General features: G+C 37.0%; 1 protein-coding gene across 5 annotated transcripts in view; it reads left to right on the plus strand.

Moving 5' to 3' along the window:
- Positions 1-12,613, plus strand: part of carmil3 (capping protein regulator and myosin 1 linker 3) — a 214,089-nt gene that overhangs the window by 5,381 nt on the left and 196,095 nt on the right. For 4 of the 5 annotated variants that reach the window (XM_041804345.1, XM_041804346.1, XM_041804347.1 and 1 more), the window contains exon 2: positions 12,042-12,150. The exons of the other annotated variant lie outside the window; for it this stretch is intronic. In XM_041804345.1, the coding sequence (XP_041660279.1) occupies positions 12,042-12,150 (109 nt within the window). The remainder of the gene's footprint in view (positions 1-12,041; positions 12,151-12,613) is intronic. 5 annotated transcript variants of the gene reach the window in all.

The raw sequence follows: 12,613 nt of genomic DNA on the forward strand, positions 1-12,613 counted from the left end.
TCAACAGTTGCTCTCTCTTTGCCACTCTCCCATAAAGTTTTGACTGGTGAAGAACCCGGGCAACGGTTGTTGAATCCTATTTCAGCTGCTGAGGCTTGTAACTACTTCAGAGAAGAAGGGGATGTTCAGTGCCTTAAATTTTTTTATATTCATCTCCTGACTTATACTTTTCAAAAACCTTTTTCTGAGTTGCTTAGAGGGGTTTTTTTTGTCTTCATGGAGTAACGGTAGCCAGAAATACAGATAAACTGGTGATTAGACTTTCCAGACACAGGTGTTTTTATTCTACAATCACTTGAGACACATTGACTGCACTCAGGTGATCCACATTTCACTAATTGGCTGGTCCTCTGTTGAATTAGGGCAGTCATATTTAAAGGGCATATATTTATGCAGTCCCCCTTTTGTCTTACATATTTTTGTTTGATTGACATGATTTGTAGAAATCTGTTTTCCCTTATTAAGGAGGTTTGTTTATCTTCAGAAAATTCAAATTATATTGACCATGATTGATTTAGAACATTCATAAAAGGTTAAAATATCCAAGAGGGTGAATATTTTATAGGCACTCTTCTGCACTACATAATAAGTTATCTCACATAATTTTTTGTACAAAGAGTAGGTCTACTTATTGTTTTTTAAACTAAAAAAAAAAACGTCTTGAACAAGCAATCCAACCAGAACTTAGCTGCAGTGACCTTTGATCTACAATTCAACTCAACTCACCCTCACATCCAAGCGTAGGTTTATGCCAAATTGAACAAAAAAACCTCAGTGTAGTTGTGAAACATATTCTGCGCGCAGCACCTTTGACCTCTAAAATCTATTTAGTTTCCCTTTGAGTCAAAAGACAGAAAATATGTTCAAATTTGATGAAAATATCTCAATGCATTCTTGTGATATGTTTACTATAAACAGATGAACATGAAGTCTGTTGGTTATTGACAGTGCAGAGGCAGAAAAAGAGCCCCATTTTCAGGCTTAAAAAGTTCCTAATAAGGTCTCAGATTCATAACAGATTTTATCTTCTGAACAATGAAAATAAGTTTTTAGTGTCTGATTCCCATAGGAGGTGAACTTTAGAGGAAGCTGCTCCTGAAGGTGATAATTAACATTTTGAAACTTGGCTGGGTTTGAAGCATGGCTTGTGCCACCTAATGTGAGTCATATCTTTAAACACCAGGCCTCCTTACTTTTAGGGAGCCTGCACTCTAAAATACACCACATTAAGTTGAATTCTGCCTTTAAAAATGTCTCCACTTTAACCAGTTATAGCAGTAAAATAGAGCTTATTATTGCATTCAGTATAAAATGTGACTCATGATGAAATTTATCAGCCATCTGAGCATTTTCTCTTCAGAGCAAACAGCTTTATGGTTAATCGAAATATTTCAATCATACCACTGTAAGGTAATGCTTCTTTTAAATTGTTGTATGGGTGCATTTATTCAGCAGAACTTTCTTTCCGGGCATCATTTGTCAGTGTATGACCCTTAGATTTACTTTGTGATTTCTTGTAGGGGGTCTGACCAGTCTGACTCATGCTGTCAGACTGAGCTCTGTGGGCCTGGTGAGAAAGATTTTAGGCAGCTTATCATTAGTGCAGGTCTCCACAACAAAAGATGAAATTAAATTCCACGGATTTTCTCTTATTTATGTTAAAATGTGCTGCAAAAATATCTGTCTAAAGATAGCAGAAGGTACTATCCCTTGGTTGGATATGTGAGATTTGTGGATTGCATCTTTTGATTATGAAGTGGGTGCCTTCCTTCCCCAGCATCTGACTCACCCCCGTGGTACTCATGGAGTCATTCCCTTGTTGGCTCTTCAGCTGAGGCTCAGGTGGCTTTGTACTCAGTTGAGGCCCAAGTAGTGCCATTTTCCTTCCTCCAAAGCCATCAACTGCATTTTTTAGCAGCTCTTGACAGGTCCTAACAGCTTGATGATGGGCCCTACCTCATGTACCCATCTCTCAGAGTGGTTTTGATGTATGTGGTAGTGGTGTAAACTATCTGCAGCCTCTACCAGCTGTGTGGTTGTGCATCAGATGCATGCTCTGTTTAAAATGATACAGATAATTTAATGTGAAAAAATCAATGAAAGGAAGACATGAAAATAGATAGATTTTACACTCTAACCCTCATTAAACCAACAATCTTTTTACGAATCAGTTTTCATTTGTACAGCATTCATTTATAAGAAACATGATCCAGGGGAGAATAAATTCAAAGAAAATGTCTACACTTCACGTCTTTAAGCATAAGAAGTCTGATATGAGATTCATAGTTATAAATGTTCCATATTATGATGCATTATGTATGTTTTGTAGTTCCTGATTTCCATATGCAAGAATTTCAGAGTGCTGCTGTCACGGATGATAATTCCACTTCAAACTCCACTGAATTTGAAGCATGGGTTTGCCAACTATGCGTCAGTACTGTGCAAAAGTCTTGGGGTACCACATATTATGTTGGGTTTTTGAAGTTCTAATGGCTATCCATGTTTTCTACTCTGTCTCTTTCTTAAAAGATTACCTGAAAATAGAGGAAAATTTAAAAGTAAGACAAAAGAATCAGAAGAACATGGCTGTTACAGCCAAAAGTCAGTATTTAGTGTGACCTCCCTTTCCACTAAACAAATCTTTAACCTTTTTGTTTTTGGGAGACTGCTTTAATTCATCTTAAGTAAGCCTCTGTTATATTATTATATTATATATGACAGGCTTGACTGACCACTTCCAGAGTTCTTCTTTTTTGATACAGATTGTCTTTTATTTATTTTCTTGTGCTCCCGTTCTGTTTTTATCACACTGGTTCCCAAACTTTTCTGTCCCTCTCAGCAGATCAAAATATTTCCAAGCCCTCATCCACCCGTCACCACGCACATCACCTCAATAACTTACACAGATATACATGAACCATCAGTCAAACTCTTCTAAAAACATGCAGTTTTTCCAAAGAGAGTAATTAAAAGTAGAATTGAAATGGAAACTTGCAAATGTTTAAAGTGCACAAAACAACCAAAGCTGTCTCTTTGAAGACAAACTCTCTAAAAATATTTTTGTAAATAAAAATCCAATTCAATATTTGTCTTCCCTGTCCTGCAATAAATATGATTATCAGCTTGTTTGTGAGGCAGATCTTTTTAAAACTGATGAACCGCTGTGAGACAGCCACCACTTAGTTATTTTTAATATTCAGCTTTGATTTGTTTTCTATCTTGACTCTGGCAACTGCAGAAAAATATAAATCACACAGGATGTGAAAAAAGAAAGGATCTCTGGCTCCCTTTATTATCCACTCTAGTACAGGTAAAGTTAGATTATTATTATTTTTATTATTATTATTTTTATTTTTATTATTATTATTATTATTATTATTTTATTTCTTATCAGTAATGATAATATTATTATTAATAATACAATAGTAATAATGATAAAAAATAGATAATGATAATAACAATAATAATAACAATCATAATAATAATCATGATAATAATGTTGATTTACGGGTATAATTGTGGGTTGGACTACTGGTGTTTCTCCCAGACACTTAACCCTAATGGTGGTTATCAGTTAGCAAACACTGCTTTATTTTTTGAAAAAAATCAAACATCAACTCAATCAGCGGTTCTCAGCTCAGCCCAAAATTTGGGTCATAATTCTCCTTGAGGAGTTGATGGTGGGTCCCGTGACTCAACCAGTTGAGAACCACTGAACTTAATTTTACTGTAAGCTGTATGTCATAAATTACATTTTCTTAAATGTGAAGTTGCTGGTACCTGGTACTCTGTTGTTAGTTGTACTAACAACCAGACAAAGTTACATTTGTGCCTTTAACAGCTGTAGTATTTTCACATGCTGTTTCCTGTTTGAATGCACCAATAGAGTTAATCTTCAAAATGAATACAGGTCATTAAATTTACCAACCTTGGATGGTGAGCATGTGAATCATGGACATGAATAAAGCTGTCAGCATCAGTGCATTAATCGTAATAAATCAACTGCTTTTTTGATTGTGATTAATTGCAAGTTTTATTGTCCCTTTCAGCTCACTTTGGTTAAGCCACTGCAGCGTCTCCCTGCAGCCACAGTGATGCCAAAAAAGTCCACCTCTGCTCCTTCATGTCTTACTTCACTTTAGAAAATCCTCACAGACAGCTCAGTAGACAAGTCAGAAGTCGTCTAAACATTGTAATTTCCAAAATTTTGCTTTCTTTGTTACCTAATTTCCTTTTCCCTTTCCTTGTGGGACATAAACAATCTATTTCTGTCTATTCTATTTCTGATCTAGACGATCTATTTCTGTAAACACGGGATCATTTCAAGAAACATCTGCATAAGCATGAAACCATTAAAACCGACAAAAAACGGCCTAGTAGATATGTTTGACATGTAAGTGGTGCTGTAACACTGCCTCAGAAATGCACCAGAAACAAAGAAGATTATGGATGAAGCAGCCAAACTTTCTTCTGGCTGCCTTTCTGGTTGCACTCAGTAATGGATCCAATAACATGCTGTTCACCATGACTGCTTTTTGCTCACGGTGGTAGTAGAGGAGCAGAAGACACAAATACTGTCATGCAAGCTGCCATTATTTTTGTTGTCGTTGTCTGGGCTCGTGCATGCAGGTTAAGCGGGCTATGAAGCAATCATTTCAGGAAAGGTGCGCTTGCTTGTACACATGGAGACAAAACGGTTGCTATATACAGATTTGTTCACTGCAGTTTCTTTTAAAGGAAAAGTGGTGGACTTTCAAAATGTGACAAACAGGGAGATTCATCACATTTAACTACAGACATTCTGAGATTTGTTTGACAGCCCTATTAAAACCATGTGTTACAAGAGGGACTAGTTTGTGAAATGATCAAAATTTCAGAAAATCCACAAACCAAAGAGAGAAATTTTAAGGCTCTGACTGGACTCTGCCTCTGCTCAAAGTATATAAGGTCGTGCCCCACTTCCTTAACACAACACTATCATCCTTATCATATGCAAATATTGATATGGAGCCAATAATTTTTGCCAAGTATTCTTGTGTATGTTATCTGAGGCCAATTCTCAATATTGCCCTCTTATTTCTTAAAAGATGATGGCAGATCAGTGATTACATTATCCTGTTAGAAGAGCATATTTTATCTCTGAATTGCTAAAAAATCAGGATCAGTGTCTCGTTAAGGAAAACGCCAGTATGGCAGAAGGTACCAGAATCAAGCCCAGAATTCATACAAAATATTACTAAAGCTAGGAATAAGCTGGATAGCTGATGGCTGACTCCTATCTGTTGTCCCTGGTAGATGTATACCTCATAGAGTATAAATTGAATACTGTCTTGTCTTTGTTCTAGTAACTATGATGTCATATTATTGTCAAGCTTTACCTTGAAATCCTCTCACAGAATGGACCATACTCCTGCTGGCAGGGTAAAACAGTGTGCATTGCTTTTATTTAGCCGTGCTGCACCCCTCCATCAAAGCTTCACAGGCTCCCCAGGGACCACAGACCCCACTATGGTATTCAGTGCTCTATAATATTCATGTCTAGACTGTGTGGCGGTCCATGTCTGCCATTGCTTCATTTGCTGTTTTCTCTTAAGATATAATGTCTCTGCATTTGCAGCATGAATCACTGTCATTCTGAAAAATAAAATCTTTCACATTCAGGCTCATACCAGAAGGAATGACATGATGGATTACGACAGCATTGCTAAAACAACAAATGTAATGTTGGCCTTAGATTTTGCACAGTACTCTATCTATTTACAGGGTCTGATCTGCAATAAGGAAATACTAAACCAAAGTAAAATCATCAGGTACAGTTAGGTTATTCAGAACAGCTCTGCTTTAGCCTGCTTTAATGCATCTCAAAGATAATTCAGGAAGCTTTTTTTCCCCCCTCTGGAGCACACAATTTATCTTTTTTTGCAGGTATTTCATGCAGTAATCATGTATTAAGTCCACAATAATCAGGCTACAGAGCAGTATCACCACAGTCACATATCACCACCCACTGCTCAATAGGGAAGTTATCATTAAGACGATCTTTTTTATCCATTTGAAATTATAGATATGATGTTTATTGGATTGCCTCTGGCTCCACTCTTAAACATTTTATTGGTAGCCTTCACTACATGCTTTGGATCACCGTCTTGCAGGAAAATAAATCTTCACCCAAGCTGTAGTTTTCTTGCAAACTGAATAAGACATTCCTCTTTGATTTCTGATATTTTGCTGCATTCATTTTACCCCCCACCTTAACAAGCCTTCCAGGGCCTGCTGCCAAGAAGCATCCCCACAGCATGATGCTGCCACCAAATTGCTTCACAGTGGGGATGGTGTATTTGTGTTGATGTGCAGTCTTTGGTGTCTGCCAAGCACAGCGCCTTGTCTGATGGCCAAAAGGCACTGTTTTGATCTCATCAGATCAAAGAACTTTCTCCCACTTGACCATGGAGTCTCCCTAATGCATTTTGGCGAACTCTAACCCACATGCACATAGTCCTTCCATTTATTGATGATGGATTTATCTGAACTCAGGGGGATGTCCAACACCTCTGAAATCTGTTTGTATCCATCCCTTGACTCATACTTGTCAATAACCTTTTCTCTGATTTGCTTGGGGTGTTCTTTTATCTTCATGGTGTAATGGTTGCCAGGAATACTGATAAACAAGTGACTGAGCTTTCCAGACACAGGTGTCTTTATATTGCAACCACTTGTGACACAATCACTGCAACTCAGGTGATACCCATTTCACTAATTGTGAGACTTCTAGCATATTGCCGGACCTGTGTTCAGTTAGGTCAGTTAATTTAAAGGGGTGAATATTTATGCAGTCACTTATTTTACCTTGCATATTTTTTGTTTAATTGACATTACTTTGTAGAAATCTGTTTTCACTTTGACATTAAAGTTTATTTTGTAATTTTTCTTGGAAAATAGCCCAATTGTACTGACCATTATTCATTTATAAAATCAATAGGAGGGTAAAACATGCAAAGGGGTGAATACTTTTTATCAGCAGAGTTTAAAACAAACTCAATCACAGCAGGGGATTCTGGATTCAGGACTAACTTGAGGGCCTAACAGTGTCACCTTTTTAACCATAAACTGTCAACCTCATTTCACCAGGAATAAAATATGAAAAAAAAAAACCTTATCACTCATGGTAAACAATTTTGACATTTAAAAAGTTAAAAAGAAAAGTTTAAAGATTCACAATCTAATAAAAGTAAATATATTAGTTCTAAAGGATCAAAACATGAAATCAAAGTTGAAAAATAATGGTTATTTAAAGGCAAATATGTCAGAAAGAAAGTCAAAATCATGAGTTTAAAAGGTCAAAATATGAACTAAAATTTGTAATCATGAATTAAAAGTCAAAATATGCTTCAAAATTTTAAATTGTGAGCCTACAAGGTCAAACTATGGGATTATGAAGTCAAAGTTTGGAGTTGAAAATACAAGATAAAATACAAAATAATTGGTTGAAAAGGTCAAAATATCACTTGAAAATTAGAATTATGAATCTTAAAGCTCAAAATATTATATGAGAAGTCAAAATTATGAGTTGAAATGCTCAAAGTATAAAATTAAAAGTCAAAATCCTAAGTTTGCTCCTTACTTTGTCAGCTTTTTATCATCAAGGATACGTTTACATTTTTATACTTGAGATCTGCAGACCTCATACTGATGGGCCAGTCATAACAGAAATATGAGATCGAGATCATCTTGCGGACCGGATTTAGCTGTTCCATAGGCTGCATTTGGCCCCCAGGCCTTGAGTTTGACACCTGTGGTTTAAAGCCTTGCTTGGCAAAATGCCATCATATATAATATCTTTGTTGAGTCAGTCTTGTTTAATGCATTTTATTAAGTTATCCTCTCTACATAAATGAAAATGAGGGAATACTCTCACTGATTTTTATGGTTATTATTCAGTGTTGGCACATCTATATAATTAACAGTATAATCTGTTTCAGAATCAGACAGTCCTTACTCAACATGAAAGTTCAGTTAATCTCTTCTGCTCTCATTAAAAGAAACTCGTGCCCTTGAGATTGATGTTTCCTGTGTTAAACCAGATGAGGGCAGTGTATCACAATTCTGCTGCAGCGACTGGAAGCAGTGTGTGTTTGTGTATGTGTGCATGACTCCTCAATCTGCACACTGAGGAGAACCCAGCCTGTGTTGAATGATGGGAGAGGATCGAAAACCTGCTTTGAAGCATCATTCTGAGTTATTACTGACGTCAGGAGGAACAGTGAGACGGCGGGTGCTAACACTTTTATATCCGCTGGCTGTTACAGACTGGATGTGGTTGCCAGTTTGATACACTCTTACCCCTCCTCTTCTCCTGCTCTTTCTCCCTCACTGCCTTTACTGTAACTGTCTCTGTAATGTCTCACTTCATCTTGTCTTGGGCACTTTTGCCTCAGAAATGGCTAACAAATGTCTGCAAGCAGACTGTAAAGTATTTGCCTGTTTGGTACACAAGATTAGTCTGCTTCAAACACTTTGCTTCTTGCAGAGGATTGCAGCACTTTTGTAAAACCTTTTATTCCAGTATTGTTTTATGTAAGCAGATTCATGCACACAGTACCTAGATAGATGAGTAATTGAGGGCACATTGAGCATCTTGATTCCTTTCTATGAGATGCTGCATTGATGAATAAATAATGCCACGTCCTTTCAAGCGCAGCTTTGAACAGTGCTGAAGTTTTTAACCGGATGAAACCTGGAGACAGTTGCACTCCCTTAGACTATAAACCTCTTATTCTAGCTGTCTTGGCCCTCTGCCTCTCCTTCAACACCCCCACCCCCTTTCTCTTTCTCTCTCTCTCAGGCATAAAGCCCCCCACTGAGTGTTCTTTCATCATCGGGAAAGTATCAGTGAGACTCAGCCACAAAGGTCCCTCGCACACATGCGCAATCACACATAAAAGCATGCATGCATATAATGTAGCACACAGTGCACTTTTGTTGTACGCCTTCGAGGGGCCAATTTTTGGACACCGCGAGGCAGCTGCACCCTCCTCGACCCATTCATTTGTGGTTCATGAACACATTTGTCAAATTAGGAAGTGATATATTGGACTAAAGGGGTTAAAAAATCTTGTCTAATTTTGTCTGCATCCATGGAAAAACAGCTGACCTGCGTTGCATAAGCGATGACATTGACAAGTAGTGGCCATTCAGATGAGTGGGTGAATCATACATCATTGTTACTTACTGCTTGAGCTTCAACCTGGCCTCCCAATTCTCCAGCCCAAATCCTATCACAGTGGGTGAGCGGTGCTCCAGCAACTCTGAAGAGAAATGCACTGAATGAAACAGTTTGATATATGGCCCTATTCCCTCCATGTCCTCACATCATTACAGAAATATTGCCTTGAAAACACATTTATCAAATGCATCAAATCAACTTTCTGCTCTGACATAATAAAACCATTACTTCTCTATTGGGGCTATAGGTTTAGCATTCTTTAAATGAATGATTTCGTGGTTTCTGTCAAAAAAAGGCAAGCTCATAAAACGAGAATTATTAAGCCTCTCCAATGACCTGATCCTTAACTTCTCAGATAATTTCAAGATTAGGTTTCCTCCACTATTTCTGTTCATCTGGCAGAGGGATTTGGAGCAATCATGACCAGATTTCCATCAGTAGTCCAGAGGGAAATAAAAAGTCAGGGTAGTCTGACCTCCATTTTATGATCAGACTTATGGCTGCATTACAAAACTAAGTCAAAGGGCTTGATATGTTCTGCTCCCTGTGCCTGGAACCAACTGGAATTGGATCTAAAACAGCAACACTTTTAGAGAAAACTTTTGCAGCTGATGCTTTAGGGTACTTCACAATCTCCTTGTGTTAACATGATTGAGTCTTATGGAGTTTTGGATGGGTAATATTTAAAATTTATGGTTTCAGACTGCACTGGGGAAGAATTAGGGTTGCTTCAAGGATAAATCTTTCATATGATTGCAAAGAAAATTGCATTCAATAATATGAAAGCTAATTTATAATTTTGTCCCCTGCTTTTATTTGGTTTCGTATGTTCAACCTTTGGTTTTTTTTATGCTGTGATACATAATAATTAAATGATGGTTAAAAAGTGTCTGCGTATTTAATGTTTGATATAAAAATGTTATAAAAATTGATTGAAATTTGATGATAATACAATCAAATAATAAAAAATTATATATTTTTTTTATTATTTTCCAATGAAGATCAATCATCTTCATTTTCTTCATTTTCAGCTGTTGATAGAGAAGCTAATGTCTGGATTGTTAGCACAAATTTGCAAAAAATAAAACAAAACAAAACAAAACAAAACAAAAGAAAGAATAGATGACACCTTAAATACTCACAAAGAGAAGAAATAACTGAGGGTTGCTTTTGTTTGGGTTATTTTCTCCCCAACACTGCCTTCATAATAGTTAACGCTTGCTAGCTAGGTCAGTGAACGTCACATGTATGAACATTAGGCGATGCTATTTATTGTATTTATGCTTTAAACAGTTTTTGTTTGTAGCTCTGGCTTGTATGGATGGTCCAAAATGACCAGTATAACAGTGTTTATTTAAAGCTTTGGCTTGTAGAGATAGTCAAAAGTAACCAGTTTTTACAGTAATTGCTGTTGTAAAAGCTAGCCGGTGTTATGGTTAAAAGTGTGACCATGTTTACTGGTGACTTTCTGTCTAATGTGTCAGATTTTGACATCAGTACAACGCACGTTGAAGATGGAAATATCCGAAATAGTTTTATTCCATTGTAAAATGCTAATATTCACAAGATGTCGTTGATCTACTTTGATGAAACTCGCCAGCTGACATGGTCACTCTGTAAACCATAACATGTCAGTGGCACTGATGAGCTAGCTAAGTAAGTGACAAAAAGGCGATAGTGTACAGAGTGCTAAAGTCAACAGTTTATGACTAACTTGTTCTTTTAATATGCATAGAACACTATATAGGGAACGTTTTTGTGAGTTATATATAGCCAGAACCGGGCTGCCCACTCCAGCTATGCTGCGTTGTGTTCAGGTGGAAAGGAAACAAAGACACAGGCCGGTCTCATGGAGCCTGATTTAATCTGAACACGTTCAGAGAAAGCAAAACGCTGTCAACACAGGTATCTTCACAACTCGCCTCTCACAGTCAATCGCTAAGCAGACTTAAACAATGTTAATTTAAAAGAAAAAACAAGTAAATAAAACTGACATATTCATTCTTAATGAATATTAAATTGACTTTTTATGAACACAGTAATAAATGTACAGCAAGATAAACACACCTGAACAAGTTCAGAGAAAGGAAAACGCTGTCAACATAGGTATCTTCACAGCACGCCTAACATGAGAAAAAGAAATGCTCAAAACGCGCCTGATAGAAGATGTAGTGGCCGCAACAGCACACACGCACACACAAGCATACATAGCAAACACTAGCTCTCTCTAACTCTGATTTACAGGCTAAATAAAAAAAGAAAAAGTCACTTACCTCATCTCCTGTACAGATATTTATAACAAACTATTTTTAACAGTTAGCTCAAACTGAGAACTTTTATATTTATACTTTATGAACGAGCAACAGTGGATACATACCTCTCGCAGTCGAGCTCTACGCAGACTGACGAGAGGGCGGGAGTGATGCAATATACCCCCTTACTGCCAACAGAGGGCGTCGTAATGCCACTAATACAGTACCTCAAAATAAAGACTGAAAAATACATGGATAAAACAGAAGATTTTGGTGAAAATAACCCTCACTACACCAACAAAACATACTAAATACCCCCCAAAATAAAAAGAATATTTATATTCTTTTTATTCAGTATCATTTTCCCTATCTGTTACAAAATCTGCATGGCAAACAATAAGTTGAACCCATAAAACAATTACATCCAAAACTACTCATTGTTGTCAGACTATGCAAATCAATGATAAAAACATCTTTAGGTGTTAAGTATGTATTATCTTGACTTATGATTGATTAGTTATTGAAATATTGTTGTTGTTGTAATGGCTGGCTATTTATTTTTCTAGGTGCATGTTGCAAGTGTCAATCTCAGGTCCCCCTGTTCTCTTACCTCTGTAATCTGCTGGGGCCTGCAAGAGCTAAACTCAGCACTTTTAGCTACATCATCCAAGGCAAGTGAGTTTGGAGCTTGTATATTCTCCATGCTGATCTCCTCTTTGTTTGGGGTTCATCGTCACCAGGAATGTCACTAAGGGTTAGACTTAGATTACACAATTTAAGATTTTAAAAAGTCTGACTTTTACCAGTGGGAGGTCTTAAATTCAAACAGGCACTTTGGGTAAGATGTCCTTATCCAATCTTTGTTTTCTAGCCAACGTTATGGATGAATTTAATCATCTTCCTCCACAAATTGATTCATAAATGTACGCCATATTTTTGGGAATTCAGTGTTGCATGATCCAAACTTCCTGGGGGAGGATCCTAGACCCCTTTGTGATTTTATCAGACTCACTGTGATTTAAAAAACTTGATACTGTTGTGAAACACTAGTCCATTGCTCTAACATCTGGGCTACCAGGTTTCCCACTTAAATTCTTGCAGCCCACTCTTATTTTAACAGGTCATCCCAGACAAAAAA

This window comes from Cheilinus undulatus, linkage group 13 (genome assembly GCF_018320785.1).
Source record: "Cheilinus undulatus linkage group 13, ASM1832078v1, whole genome shotgun sequence".
Taxonomy (NCBI): domain Eukaryota; kingdom Metazoa; phylum Chordata; class Actinopteri; order Labriformes; family Labridae; genus Cheilinus; species Cheilinus undulatus.